General features: G+C 44.4%; 1 protein-coding gene across 1 annotated transcript; it reads right to left on the bottom strand.

Moving 5' to 3' along the window:
• Positions 1-1,244: 1,244 nt before the first annotated feature.
• LOC109259341 (olfactory receptor 5) lies at positions 1,245-2,186 on the bottom strand. Its single transcript, XM_019436898.2, has one exon. The coding sequence runs from the start codon at positions 2,184-2,186 to the stop codon at positions 1,245-1,247; it is 942 nt and encodes a 313-aa protein (XP_019292443.2).
• Between the last annotated feature and the right edge of the window lie 13,914 nt (positions 2,187-16,100).

The following is a 16,100-nucleotide window of genomic DNA, read 5'->3' as shown; positions in this document are numbered from 1 at the left end:
GAATCCATTCTGCTAGTCTTCTGGTGGTTTTCTGGGTTATTTAGGCAGGTGTGGGTGGAATCTAAGTGATCAGCAGGATGCGGTGAGCCCAGCTTCCTCCTATGCCGCCATCTTCCACAATCTTGAAGTCCAAAAATTACATCTTTAGGGTGAGCCTGGGTGGCTCAGTCAACTAAGCATCTGACTCTTGGTTTCAGCTCAAGTCATGGTCTCACGGTTCATGGGTTCGAGCCCTGCAATGGGCTCCACACTGACAGCACAGAACCTGCTTGGGATTCTCTGTCTGCCTCTCTCTCTGCCCCTCCTCCTCTCGTGCTGTCTCTATGTCTCTCAAAATAAATAAGTAAAGTTCAAAAAGAAAAAAAATACATCTTTATTACAAAAGCAATGCATACTTATCACAAAAAATTGACAAAACAACAAAATGAAAAGGAAAGCAAACCCTTCCCAAGTTCCTCCACATAATGGCAATCCCTATGAACATTTTATGGTATCGTTTTTCCAATTCTTCCCTGTATACATATAGACACACACTGCATTTAAGCATGAAAACACAGCTGTACTCTAATGGGTAAATAATGTGTGGTATTTCCATACAATGGAATATTACTCAGCCTTAAGAAGGAATGAAATATTGCTAGATGCTATATCATGTATAAGCCTCAAAAGTGTTACACTAAGTGCAAGGAGACACACAAAAGCCCACATATTATATCATTTCATTTATATGAAATATCCAAAACAAGAAAATCCATACAAAGAAGACTTACAGTTTTTTAAGCTAGTGGGCTAGGCTTTGGGAGTGATTTCTATTGTGTACAGGATTTTTTTGGTAGTGATGCAAACGTTGTAGAATTAGATGGTGGTGATGGTTGCACAACTTTGTGAATATACCTAAAACTCAATGAATTGCACATTTTAAAGGGTGAAGTATATGGCATGTGAGTTATATCTCAATAAAAATGAAAAGTATTGAGGGGCTCCTGGGTGGCTCAGTCAGTTAAGCATCTGACTTTGGCTCAGGTCATGATCTCACAGTTTGTGAGTTCAAACCCTGCGTTGGGCTCTGTGTTGACAGCTCAGAGCCCGGAGCCTGATTTGGACTCTGTGTCTCTCTCTCTCTCTGCCCCTCCCCTGTTCGCACTGTGTCTCTCTTTGTCTCTCAAAAAATAAAAAATAAATTTAAAAAAATGAAAAGTATTGATAACTTGAGATCTCCCCCATGGCCTATCCGCTGGTCAGCTTCAGGACTGCAGCTTTAGGGTTCTGCAGAATGCTGCCTGGACCTCCCTGTTCCGCAGGCAGTAGATGACGGGATTGCACATGGGTGTGACCACCGTGTAGATGACAGACAGCACCTTGTTGAGGTCCATGGCTTCTATGCGGCTGGGACGGGCGTAGATGAAGAGAGTGGCTGCGTAGAAGATGCCCACCACCACCAGGTGGGAGGCACAGGTGGAGAGGGCTTTGCGGCGGGCAGCGGCTGATGGCATGCGGAGCACAGCCCTCCCGATGGCCACATAGGAGGCGATGGCCACGAGGAGGGAACCCCAGAGGATGACGATGGCAGAGATGAAGTCCACCAGCTCCGTCAGGGCCACGTGGGTGCAGGACAGGTTGAGCAGAGGGGAGACGTCACAGAAGAAGTGGTTGAGGACATTGGGGCCACAGTAGGACAGGCTGGCAATGCATGATGCCTTGGCCACTGAAACCAACAGCCCCCCAAGCCATGAGGACAAGGCTAAGCCCAGGCAGACCTGGGGCCTCATGAGCAGTGGGTAGTGGAGTGGGCGGCAGATGGCCACATAGCGGTCATAGGCCATGGAGGCCAAGAGGGTGCACTCTGTGCAGATGAGGACTATGAAGAAGAAAAGCTGTGTCATGCAGGCTGTGAAGGAAATATGGTAAGGTCCAGTCCACAGCCCCACGAGCAGACTGGGCATGGTCACGGACACGTAGCACATCTCCAGGCAGCTCAGGTTGCCCAGGAAGAAATACATGGGCTTGTGGAGCTCAATGTGACTGCAGATGAGGTAGATGATGAGTGTGTTTTCCAGGAGGGTCAGCAGGTAGAGGGCCAGGAAGATGGCAAACAGGACATCCCTTACGTCTGGCCTTGTGGACAAACCCAACAAGACAAACTCCTGGACTCTGGTCACATTGCCCAACTCCAAGGGCCTCTCCATCTAAGAATAAAATACATCTGCAAAATATTTTGCACATCTTTCTCTCTACAGCTTGCCTTACTCTGGTTCTATGCTGTTGTATCACCTACTTAACACCCTTGATACACTCCTCAGTGTCCTTAGAATAAGCATCATGTGCCCTGCCATGGCCCCCGAGCCCCCATGTTCCGATCCTTGCTGACTACTTCACATCACAGCACCATTTCTCACATCCATTGTAACCCCATGGAGGCCCTTTCACCTCCTCAAATACTCCAAGGTCTTTCCAGCCTTAAAGCATTTCCTCATGAAGTCTCTCCATCCTAGAAAAGCTTTCTCTCCATTCTTGTGTTTCCCATGTCTGGGAATCCTTGACATTCTTGGCATGAGTTTTTCAATGTCATATCCTCAGAAAATCCTTTGTCAAACCCGTGTCATTATTCTTTATCCCTGCAACCCATTACTTCTGTGCCAGGGTGATTGTTATTAACTTTATTTAGTTTAAATTACTTGCACAAACTGGAGGTTGCTGGGGGGGGGGGGGGATGGGTGAAATAGGTGAAGGGAATGAGGGTGTGCACTTGCTGTGATGAGCTCCAGGTAAGGATGGAAACCTTGAATCACTGTATTGTACACATGAAACATAATACTGTATGTTAATACTGGGATTAAAATGAATGAATGAGGGGCACCTGGGGGGCTCAGTCGGTTAAGCATCTGACTTCAGCTCAGGTCATGATCTCGCAGTTCATGGGTTTGAGCCCCTGGTTGGGCTCTGTGTGGACAGCTCAGAGGGTGGAGCCTGCTTTGGATTCTGTGTCTCCCTCTCTCTCTGCCTCTCCCCTACTCACACTCTGTCTCTCAAAAATAAATAAGCGTTAAAAAAAATTTAACCGAATGAATAAATGAATAGGATTACTTGCATGTTTGTTGAGTTATGCAAAGTCTCTCCAACTTGGTTGTAAGCCTCTTGAGGAAAGAGATGGGGTCTATCTCGCTCACAGCTCTAACCTCAGGACCCAGCAAAGGAGTGCATTGCCTGGTACCTTATAGGTGCTTGACACACGTTTATTCAATGCACGGAGAATCAGAGTTGGACTTCAGGCATCACACTCCTCAGCAGGTACAGCAGCAAAGAGAAGGCGATGTTGGCTGGGAACTCTGGGACTCTGCCTGGGTGCCCTTCAATTTCTGATGGCTGTTGATCCGGAAGGGAGGTTATGTAGTGTGTTTGGGAGAACATTCACCGTGGGATCAGAAACCCTGCCTTGTCAGCCTATTACATCAGCACATTGTTGAGTTCATCCAAGTCTTAGTTTTTCCCTCTGTGAAATGGGGAGAATGATATTGGCTCCCACGGAATAGTGTGGGGGTTGCATAAGGAAAGGAAAGGGAGGGAGTCCCTTCTGGCCACTGCCTTGAGGAGGATGAGGGGGGGCTGTGCAAGCAGAATTTCAGCCCACACGGGCCTCCATCTCCTGGGAGGGTTGGCACGGCCGCTAGTCCTGGTGCACCTGCTGGCATCCGCCACACGTCCAGTGTTCTTCCAGGCACTGATCTGTCAGCCAACTGTTCTCCAGCCAGATGCTTCTGCTCCAAACAGGAGTGCTTTATTTAGCACGTGAAAACCACACCGAACTTTCTATCTCCCAAATCAGCACCACTGCCAGTCCCAAACACTAGTACAGAGAGAAGTAGAGGGGTGTCTGTGGCCCTCATCCCTCACCCACTGCTCTTCTGTCTCAAGAAGAAGCAGATAGGGGCACCTGGGTGGCTCTGTCTGTTAAGCCACTGACTCTTGATTTCAGCTCAGGTCATGATCTCACAGTTCATGAGATCAAGCCCTGCATCAGGCTCTGTACTGACAGCACGGAGCCTGCTTGGGATTCTTTCTTTCTCTCTCTCTCTCTCTCTCTCTCTCTCTCTGCCCCTCCCCTGCTCATGTGCATTCTCTATCAATAAATTAATAAACTTAAAAAAATAAAAAATAAATAAAAGCAAATTCAGTGCTTCTCCTGGTCATATGGCATAGAGAACAATGCTTATCTCCATATTCTGAGATTCCTCTCTTGATTTGATGACATTTATTGATGAAACTTACCACCATTTATTAGAGAAGGGAGTCAGGTACAGCAATTTTCTAGAAAAAACAATGGAAGTTTGATGCCTGATTTTCTATAGAGGGAGTTCTATCCTCCCCACCCCCAACATATCTTATTATAAAGATAGAGGCAGTATTTATTGCATATATGTATGTCCAGGTTGGGTTCTTTTAAAAAAAAAATCTTTTGAGGTTCATTTATTTTTGAGAGAGAGACAGAATGCAAGGAGGGGATGGGCAGAGAGAAAGGGAGACCCGGAATCCAAAGCAGGCTCCAGGCTCTGAGCTGTCAGCACAGAGCCCGACACGGGGCTGGAACCCACAAACCATGAAATCATGACCTGAGCTGAAGTCGGACACTCAACTGACTGAGCCACCAGGTGCCCAGGTTGGGTCCTTTTAACAAACATTTTCATTCATTGCTCAATGTCCCGTGAAGCAGGTGTCATTTTCCTTGTTGTTAAAGATGAAGAAACAGAGTTTCCCAGAGGCTACAAGTACAAAGTAAGGACACTGGGTTTTTTTTTCAAACCAGTTCTGTCCAATTTTACCACCCAGCAGGGCTTTGCATGAGGTTGCATTGCTTATGAAACATACCCTCGGTCTGTTTGAGAGCCACATGTGTCTCATTCTGTCACAAAGCCTTCCTGGCATAGCCTCGCCCTACATCTATCCCAGCTGCACAGCACAGACGATGCTTACTCTAGTCCTACTGAGCTTCTTCCTTTCACAGGGATCTTCTTTGGAATGAAACGGGCATATCTTTGAACCCTAGATGTGCCACTGCCTCCCTAGGAGCCAGTCACTTAACCTCTCCGAGCCCTATTTGCCTCACAAATAAACCCGGGTTCTGAGTGCAGAGTGAAAACTAGAAATTACAATAATCCCCGTTTTCCAACATCTACCAACTGCCAAATGTTGTGTCAGGAGATCTTTGCTTTTATTTTATCCTCATCACAACACTGAGAAGTAATCACCAATGTTCCCACGGTACGGATGTGGGAACTGAGGATCACAGAGTCCACTTGTGTCCCTCAAAGCCTTCCAACTGCTGGGAGTAGAATACAGATTCAACTGCCCAGGTGTGGCTGACCCCATCTCATTATTTTCTTCTCTATCTCTTGGGACTTGGGGTGAAATTTTCACTTTATGATTATTTTTTGAAACATGTTGGCCAAAGAAGAAAAGAAAATTAGTCTTCTAGTCTGGGAAGGGAATGTTAGGACTGAAAGGGCCATTTGAAGGGACTCAGTTTGATATCCTTGTTTTTTGCAGGAGGAAATTGAAAATACCTATACAGGTGCAAGGGCTGTGGTTGGTGCTACAGTTACATAGTTCAAATGGATTTGAGTTTTCCAAAATCCCAGATATCAAGTTGCTGCCTCCATATGGTGTTGGGATCCTGGACAAAGAATCTATAGGCTGGATCTTATTTCATCATCCCATTCACCCTGTGAGGTAAGCTTTTTTTTTTTTTTTTTTTTTTTTTTTAGCTCTGTTTTACTGACGAAGAAACAGAGGCATAGAAAGTATAAGACATCCTCAAGTACCTTGACAAATCATGGAGGTGATGCTCAATTTAGGTTGGCATTCTGAAGCCATATTCCACTGCTTCCTTCACGACCCTGGGTCTCAATTCCCTTGATGACACTTCTAACCTCAGAGAAGATTAAATGTAGCAATGAGGTTAACACAGCCAAGGCTCAGCTGAGGTCTGTTTGCCCCAGTCCCACAGTGGTTGGAACAGTGTCCAGTCCCGAAACAAGCACATTATATCTGCCCACAGCAGTCCCCCTCCCAAGGAGGCTCTGTGGTCCTGGATATGACTCTTCAGACAAGCCCTGTCAGCACCAAATGGTGAAACTCATCTGGGTACTAAACAAGAACGTCTCCACTGCTCTATTCTGTCTGTGCTCCCTCCCCCACCAGATTTTTCTCTTCCACGACCCACTTTCTCTCTGCTCCTGCCTCTGTTAATAATCCCTTTCTTTGTGCCTGCACCAGACTCACTTCTTCTACAAAGTATCCCACATATCAAACATCATAGCCAGTCACCTTAGATGCCAATAGGTTTTGTTTTTTTGTTCGTCTTACATAAAATACAATCAATTTAACTTCAAAGGTCACTCTGGAATTCTTCAGCCCAGAAGCAGAGTGCACAGTGGCTATTTAGGATTTTTGTTTCATCCCATAAACATTTATCCAGCATCAGCAAGGTACTGCACACTGTGCTAGGCACGGTGGGGATATGGAGATGAACAAGATACGCCCCATCCAGAGGAGTTTTCTATCCGATTCTTTCTTATCGGTGCAACTTGGATAAGTTACTTAGCCTGTCTGGCACTTGATAGCCTTTTATGAAAAAAAGATAGATGTGATTGTCTTCATCTCAAAGCATTGTAATAACATCTCCACTATTACATAAGAGTCAGATATGAGAAAGATAAATACCGTATGATTCCACTCATTTGTGGGATCTAAAAGCAAAATAATAAACAAACAAAAAGCAGAAGGAGACCTATAAATACAGAGAACAAATGGTGGTTGTCAGAAGGAAGGGGCTGGGGGGTGGGTGGGCAAAAGGGGTGAAGGGAAAAGGGAGGCACAAGCTTCCAGTAATGGAATAAGTAAGCCATGGGAATAAAAGGCACAGCATAGGGAATATAGTCAATGACATTGGCATAGCGTTGTGTGGTGACTGATGGCAGCTACACTTGGGAACACAGCAGGTGGTTCAGAGAAGTTGAATCCCTATGTTATACACCTGACACTAATGTAACATTCTGTGTCAACTATACTCAAATAAAAATTATGGGGCACTTGGGTGCCTCAGTTGGTTAAGCATCTGACTTTGGCTCAGGTCATGATCTCATGGTTCATGATTTCAAGCCCCACATCATGCTCTGGGCTGACAGCTCAGAAGCTGGAGCCTGATTCACATTCTGTGTGTGTGTTTCTTTCTGCTTCTCCCCTGCTCGCTCGCTCTCTCTCTCTCTCTCTCTCTCTCTCTCTCTCTCTCCCTCTCTCTCTCTCTCCCTCTCCCTCTCCTTCTCTCTCTCTCTCTCTCTCTCTCTCTCTCTCTCTCTCTCTCCCTCTCCCTCCCTCTCTCTCTCTCTCTCTCTCTCAAAAGTAAATAAACCTTAAAAACAAATAAACAATAAGAGTCAGATAGACCCAACTCTGAATTCCAGGTCTTCTGCTTAATAGCTATGAGACTTTGCACAAGTTACATGTCTTACTAGAACTTCAGTTTCCACACATGCAAGCTGGGAATGATTTTAGTTCTTACCTTGTGGTGTTGCGCTGTGCCAAGTTTCTGGCACACGATAAACACTAATTGTTAGCTATTATTATTATTAAATAACATGTCATCCCAATACGGGCACTATCTTCATGATACGCACATTATCTCATTAATCTGGGTTGTCCCCATTCTGTGAGTGAGGTGTTATGCTTTGCATTTTGCATGGGAAGAATTAAAGCTAGGAGAGGCAAAGAAACTTGATGTGGAGGTCACACAGGTAGTTAGTGGCGTACCCAGCAACCAAGCCTGGATCTGTCTGATTCTGAAGCCAGTGATCACTCCTCTAGATTGTGCTGTCTCTCTGCGTGAAAGCAGTCACACACATTCGAATGTGTGCAGGGAAGCTATCCTTTGTTCTGACCTCCATATTGGATTTCAGGGTTCTCTTGTTGATCTAATCCATTCTAGCTAGAGGAGGCGATCAACAAGGAGGAGACAAAAATCAGTTAGGGTAGGGGTTTGATGACAGAATATTAACTCCTAGAAGGAAGGATTAGGAAAACCTCACATAGGATCTGACATTTCATCTGAGCCTTGAAGGATGAGTAGAATTCTGAGTTAGAAAATGGGTAAAGTAATGGGCAACCTGGGAAGAAAAAAACTATGCTGGTAAAGACATCATGCCTTGGGGCACCCAGGTGGCTCAGTTGGTTAAGCGTCTGACTTCAGCTCAGGTCATGAACTCACAGTTTGTGAATTCAAGTCTTGTGTCGGGCTCTGTGCTGACAGCTCAGAGCCTAGAGCCTGCTTCGGATTCTGTGTCTCCCTCTCTCTCTGCCCCTCCCCTGCTCACACTCTGTATCTCTCTCTCACTCAAAAATAAACAAAAACATTAAAAACAATTTTTTTAAAGGACATCAAGATATGACCCCACTTTGACCAAAGTCACCCAGCTAGTTGGGGAGGTTTCCAGCTTCCAACCCAGCCATCCTTTTCCAATCGTCCCCGAGAGACATAATTCAGTCTTGAAAATCAGACGTACCTGGGCTCCAACTCTCGACCCAGCTCATGTGAAATCAAGCCCGTGTACTTACTCTTACTGACCTTCAGTTCTCCATCTGTACAATATACTTATTCCTACAACAGAAGATTATTGGGATGACTGATGGAGATCACACAAGGATCACTCAGCAAAGCAAGTGACACAGAGCCGATGTGCCCTAAGTACCATTCCATCATGTTGGTATTTCCTTCCCACTGGCCCCCCAAAGATCTGTCCAGTCTCCTTACCAGAACAGTTCAACTAAGGTGGGTGTTACCCAGTCTTCTTCCCTCCGTAGGGTCTCTGGTCAGTGATCAGATGATCTGGGCATCCATTTGGGGACACAATTTTCAGGAATGAGTTCAGCAGTCGGAGACGAGGATATCTCCTTGAATTCCCCCCGGCCTGGAAGGAGCTCTACCTCAATGGACCCACTTTGCACCTTCATCCACCGCACACTCTGAATGGGCTCCTGCCTGGGCTCTGCCAAGTTGCATCCATCCTTACAGCCAGTAGGCAAGCAGAAAGGCCAGTTTAAACTACAGCTGGGGATCTTGAGACCTCTCTCTCCCTTAATCTCTGTGGAATTACAGACCAGATGGGATTTTGTTTTTCTCAATCTCAGTTGGGTTTGAGAGAAGAGGGCAAAGGCACCCCTAATTCTGGGACTCATCTGTAGGCCATATCCATAAGCATGCACTGATACCTACTATGGGCTAGCATGTGTTTCGATAAGCATGCATTTATCCCCTCCTGTGTGCTAGCATGTGTCCTGGATGCTGGGAACACAAAATCAAGGCAGACTTCACTTCTGCTCCCCAGGTCTGGGGTACAGGTGAATATGGAACCCCACGAGGGCCAGAAACTGGGGGAGCAGAGAGGAAGGAGACTAGTCCTGTGTGGGGACTTACAAAAGACATTCAGAAGAATGCACTGACAGAGCTAAAGGTTCAGAGAGTCTTCCAGAATTACCTTCACTCAGCAGTCAAGAAACATTCGATATGTACTATGAAACTATTCGATATGTACACTAGGCACATACTAGGTCATATGGAAGGATTTTTAAAATCTTTTAAAATTTATTTGAAAAAAAATTTAATAAAATAAAATCAAATAAAATAAAATTTATTTGAGAGGGAAGAGGGCAGGGACACAGAGAGAGAGACAGAGAATCCTAAGCAGACTCCACACTCAGCACCGAGCCTGACATGGGGTTTGATACCACGACCCCGGAATCACGACCTGAACCAAAACCAAGAGTTGGATGCTTGACTGAGCCACCCAGGTGCCCCATTAGATTTTTTTTTTAATTCCTGTGTGGTTAATATACAGTGTTATATTAGTTTCAGGTGTGCAATGTAGTAGTTCAACAGTACCACATGTTACTGCTCATTGAGATAAGTGTATTCTTTTTTTTAATTTTTATTTAACTTATTTTTTAAATTTACATCCAAGTTAGTTAGCATATAGTGCAACAATGATTTCAGGAGTAGATTCCTTAGTGCCCCTTACCCATTAAGCCCATCCCCCCCCCAGTAACCCTCTGTTTGTTCTCCATATTTAAGAGTCTCTTATGTTTTGTCCCCCTCCCTGTTTTTATATTATTTTTGGTTCCCTTCCCTTGTGTTCATTTGTTTTCTTTCTTAAAGTCCTCATATGAGTGAAGTCATATGATATTTGTCTTTCTCTGACTGACTAATTTCACTTAGCATAATACCCTCCAGTTGCAAATGGCAAGATTTCATTCTTTTTCATTTCCCAGTAATACTCCATTGTATATATATACCACATCTTCTTTATCCATTCATCCATCGATGAACATTTGGGCTCTTTCCATACTTTGGCTATTGTTGATAGTGCTGCTATAAACATTGGGGTGCATGTGTCCCTTTGAAACAGCACAGCTGTATCCCATGGATAAATACCTAGTAGTACAATTGCTGGGTTGTAGGGTAGTTCTATTTTTAACTTTTTGAGGAACCTCCATACTGTTTTCCAGAATGGCTGCACCAGTTTGCATTCCCACCAGCAGTGCAAAAGAGATCAGTGCCCCATTAGGTTTTAAAAAAAAAGGAAAAAGAAAAAACAGTGTCATTGTGCCTGCCTGGCTCGGTCAGAAGAGCAAGCAACTCTGGATCTCAGAGTTGTGAGTTCAAACCCCAAGTTGGTGTAGAAACCACTTAAAAAAATAATAAATAAATAAATAAATAAATAAACAAACAAACAGACAGACAGACAGATATTTAAAAAGCATTCCCCTTCTTGTCTTCTGTATGAATTTATAATTTTTTAGTATGGTATTTCAAGTCCTGGATTTTATGTTCCCAGTCAAGACTTTCTGCTTCATTTGCCCTAAACTCCCTCCTGTCCCGTGTCTGGGACACCTAGTTCCCTCTATGCCTTGGCTTATTCAGATCCCTCTGTCTGAAGTACTCTTCCCTGTCTCCACTTTTCCTGCAGAAAATATGACTCATCTTCTGAGGCTGAGTTATTTGCAAAAGCTATCACTAGCTTTATTTATCACTGACCCCCAACCTGCCCGTTTATCTTTTTGGATTTTTAAATTGGTAAAATACACATAACATGAAATTCACCGTCCTAGTCCTGTTTATAACTGCACAGTTTGCTGACTTTAAGTACATTCACACTGTTGTGCGACCGTCCCCTCCACCTGTCTCCAGAACTCTTTTCCTCTCGTGAAACTGAAATTCTGCACCCACTGTACACTGTCTCTCCATTTCCCTCCACCTCCCTGCCTCCCGCACCCATCGTCCTACTTTCTGTCTCTATGACTCTGACTACTCTGGGCCACTCATATAAGCGGAATTATGCAGTATTTGTCTTTTTTGTGACTAGCGTATCTCACTTAGCATGATGTCCTTAAGGCTTCATGTATGTTGCAGTGTGTGCCAGGACATCCTTCTATCTCAAGGGGGGATAATATTCCACTGTGTATGCTTACATCACACCTTGCTTACCGATTCATCTGTTTCCTTCCCCCTTTTGGCTATTGTGAATAAGCTGCTGTGAACGTGGATGCATGGGCATCTCTTTGAGATTCCGTTTTCAATTTTTCTTCAACCCCAACTCCCTTTATCAGTGCTACCCGGGGCTAGTTGGATGCCTTTAAAAATTTTTTTTTAACATTTATTTATTTTAGAGAGAGAGAGAGACAGAGTCAGAGTGGGGGAGGGGCAGACAGAGAGAGAGAGGGAAACACAGAATCCAAAGCAGGCTCCAGGCTCCAGGCTGTCAGCACAGAGCCCAACACAGGGCTCAAACCCACAAACCATGAGATCATGACCCTAGCTGAAGTCAGATGCTTAACCGACTGAGCCTCCTAGGCGCCCCTAGGTGCCTTTAGATCAGGAGCCTGTAGGGCTGGTCCCAGATTTAGCTGGAGCTCACAGACATGAGGGGGGCTTCCAATATCTGATGGGTTCTGATGAGGGGAATTGATGGTGGCTGTTGTCTATGCAAGGAAGCTGAGCTCAGCAAGTTGAGTCAAGAAAATGGGTCTATCTTCTGCCTGTGTGTGATTTTTGTTTGAGTACAATTGATAATGTTACATTAGTTTCAGGTGTACCACATAGTGATTTGACAAGTTTATACACTATGCTATGCTCACTACAAGTGTAGCTATAAGGCTATTACAATGGCATTGACTGTATTCCTTATGCTGTCACTTTTACCCCCATGACTTATTCTTTCCGTAGCTGGAAATCCATATCTCTGACTCCCCTCATCACCCCCCCCCATCTCTCTGACAAACATAAGTTTATTTTTTTGTATGTTTAGAGGTCTGATTCTGCTTTTTGTTCATTTATTAATTTGGGGGGTTTTTTTTAGATTCCACATATGAGTGAAATCATATGGTATTTTCCTTTCCCTGACTGACTTACTTCACTTAGCATAATATACTGTAGGTCCATCCATGTCATTGCATATGGCATGATCGTAACCTTTTTTATGGCTGAGTAATATTCATATATATATATATATATATATATATATATATATATATATATATATATATATAACATCTTCCTTGTCCCTTTTTCTATTGATGGACACTTAGGTTGTTTCCATATCCTGGCTGTTATAAGTGATGCTGCCATAAACATAGGTGTGCATATATCTTTTCAAATTAGTATGTTCATCTTCTTTGGGTAAACACCCAATAGTGGAATTCTTGGATCATATGGTATTTCTATTTTCAATTTTTTGAGGAGTCTCCATACTATTTCCCACAGCAGTTTCTTCAATTTACATTCCCACCAACAGTGCATATGTGTTCCTTTTTCTCCACCTCGTCAACTCCTGTTATTTCTTGTCTTTTTTATTTTAGCCATTCTAGCAGGTGTAAAATAATATCTCATTGTAGTTTTGATTTTCAGTTCCCTGCTGATTAGTGATGTTGAGCATCTTTTCATGTGTCTGTTGGCCATCTGTGGTTGTTTTTGTTTGTTTGTTTGTTTGTTTTTTTTTTTGAAAAATACTTATTCAGTTTCTCTGCCCATTTTTTAAAAAAACATTTAATTTTTGAGGGAAGGGGAAAGGTCAGAGAGAGAGGGAGACAGAGTATCTGAAACAGGGTTTATTCTGAGAGCACACATGTGGGGCTTAAATTCATGAACCATGAGACTATGGCCTGAGCTGAAGTCAGAGGCTTAATAGATGAGCCACCCAGGTGCCCCCCACCCCTGTCTGCCCATTTTTTAATCAGATTGTTTGTTTCTTTAGTGTTGAGTGTATAGGTTCCTTCTATATTTTGGATATTAGCCCCTTATCAGATATATCATTTGCAAATATCTTCCCTTATTCAGTAGGTTGTTTTTTTGTTTTTGTTTTGTTGATGGCTTTCTTTGCTGTGCAAAACCTTTTTATTTCAATGTAGTCCCAATACTTTATGTTTGTTTTTGTTTCTCTTGCCTTAGGAGACATATCTTTAAAAATATTTCTATGACTGATGTCAGAGAAAGTTACCTTCTAGGATTTTTTATGGTTTCAGATCTCACATTTAGGTCTTTAATCCACTTCAAGTTTATTTTTGTGTATGGTGTTAAAAAGTGTTCTGGTATCATTGTTTTAGTTGTAGCTGCCCCCATTTTCCCATAACAATTTATTGAAGGAGATGAGAGAGGACATGCCTGAAACCAGGACAAAGGAGCACAGTGGGAACACCGTAGAACCCGCCTAAGGCTTGTAGGAATTTGAGTTTCTGACATGAGGTAAAGGGACCTTGTCTGAATGAGGGGACAAAAATGCTTCCCAAGGAAATGATGGAAGAGTGTTGAGAGAAAAGAATGATCCAATTAGCATGGCCAGGAGGGAGAGAGAAGAGCATAGCAGGCAGAGGGAATAGGATGGATGGATGGATGGATGGGTGGGTGGATGGATGGATGGATGGATAGAAGGATGGATGGAAGGATGGAAGTGTGGATGGCTGGAAATATGGAAGTGTGGATGGATGATGGGGTGATGGAAGTGTGGATGGATGGATGGATGGATGGAAGGATGGAATTTGGATGGATGGATGAATGGATGGATGGATGAAAGGATGGATGGAGAGATGGATGGAAGGATGGAAGGTGGATGGATGGATGGATGGATGGATGGATGGAAGTGGGGTTGGATGGATGGATGGATGGAAGGATGGAAGGTGGATGGATGGATGGATGGATGGATGGATGGAAAGATGGAGGATGGATGGATGGATGGATGGAAGGATGGATAGATGGAAGGATGAATGGATGGAAGGATGGAAGTGTGGATGGATGGATGGATGGATGGATGGATAAATAGATGGAAGGATGGAAGGATGGAAGAGGATGGATGGATGAATGGATGGATGGATGGAAGGTGGATGGATGGATGAATGCATGGAAGGATGGAAGATGGATGGATGGATGGATGGATGGAAGGATGGAAGGTGGATGGATAGATGGATGTAAGGATAGAAGATGGATGGATGGAAGATGGATGGATAGATGGATGGAAGGATGGAAGATGGATGGATTGATGGAAGGATGGAAGGTGGATGGATAGATGGATGGAAGAATAGAAGATGGATGGATGGATGGAAGTGTGGATGGAAGGATGGATGGATGGAAGTGTGGATGGATGGATGGATGGATGGATGGATGTGGATGGATAGATGGATGGAAGGATGGAAGATGGATGGATGGATGGATGGAAGGAAGGATGGATTGATGGATGAAAGTGTGGATGGACGGATGGATGGATGGATGGAAGATGGATGGATGGATTGATGGATGAAAGTGTGGATGGACGGATGGATGGATGGATGGAAGATGGATGGATGGATGGAAGGATGGAAGGTGGATGGACGGATGGATGGATGGATGGAAGGTGGATGGATGGATGGATGGATGGATGGATGGATGGTGGATGGATGGAAGGATGGATGGATGGATGGATGGAAGTGTGGATGCTTGGATGGATGGATGGATGGATGGATGGATTGATGGACAGATGTGTGGGTGGGTAAACAGAAGGGTGGAAGGAAGGAGAGAAGGAGTAAATGGAGGGTGGGTAGATGGAAGGATACACAGATGGACAGATGAAGGATGGGTGGACAGACTGAAGGATGGATAGACATAGGGAAGGATGGGTGGATGAAAGGATGGAAAGAAGGGTGGAAGAGAAGAGGGGTAAAAGGGAAGGAAGGAAGGAACGAACGAACGAACGAACGAACGAAGGAAGAAAGGAAGGAAGGAAGGAAGGAAGGAAGGAAAGAAAGGGTAAATGGAAGGGTGGAAAGATGAAAGAATGAACAGGTAGACAGATGGATGGAAGGATGGGTGGATGGATGGATGGATGGATGGATTGATGGACAGATGTGTGGGTGGGTAAGCAGAGGGTGGAAGGAAGGAGAGGAGTAAATGGAGGGTGGGTAAATGGAAGGATACACAGATGGACAGATGAAGGATGGGTGGACAGACTGAAGGATGGATAGACATAGGGAAGGATGGATGGATGAAAGGATGGAAAGAAGGGTAGAAGAGAAGAGGGGTAAAAGGGAAGGAAGGAAGGAATGAACGAACGAATGAACGAAGGAACGAAGGAAGAAAGGAAGGAAGGAAGGAAGGAAAGAAAGGGTAAATGGAAAGGTGGAAAGATGAAAGAATGAACAGGTAGACGGATGGAAGGATGGGTGGATGGATGGATGGACAGATGGATGGATGGATAGAAGGATGGATGGATGGATGGATGGATGGAAGGATGGAAGTGTGGAGGGATGCATGGGTGGAAGGATGGAAGTGTGGATGGAAGGATGGATGGATAGAAGGATGGAAGGTGGATGGATGGATGGATGGATGGAAGGATGGAAGTGTGGATGGATGGATGGATGGATTGATGGACAGATGTGTGGGTAGGTAAATAGAAGGGTGGAAGGAAGGAGGGAAGGAGCAAATGGAGGGTGGGTAGATGGAAGGACACACAGATGGACAGATGAAGGGTGGGTGGACAGACTGAAGGATGGATAGACATAGGGAAGGATGGATGAAAGGATGGAAGGAAGGG

The sequence above is a fragment of the Panthera pardus genome, unplaced genomic scaffold (genome assembly GCF_024362965.1).
Source record: "Panthera pardus isolate Hobbes unplaced genomic scaffold, ASM2436296v1 HiC_scaffold_18, whole genome shotgun sequence".
In the NCBI taxonomy this organism is placed as follows: Eukaryota; Metazoa; Chordata; class Mammalia; order Carnivora; family Felidae; genus Panthera; species Panthera pardus.
Note: the sequence above shows the minus strand (reverse complement) of the source record. Positions and strands in the feature narration are given on the sequence as shown.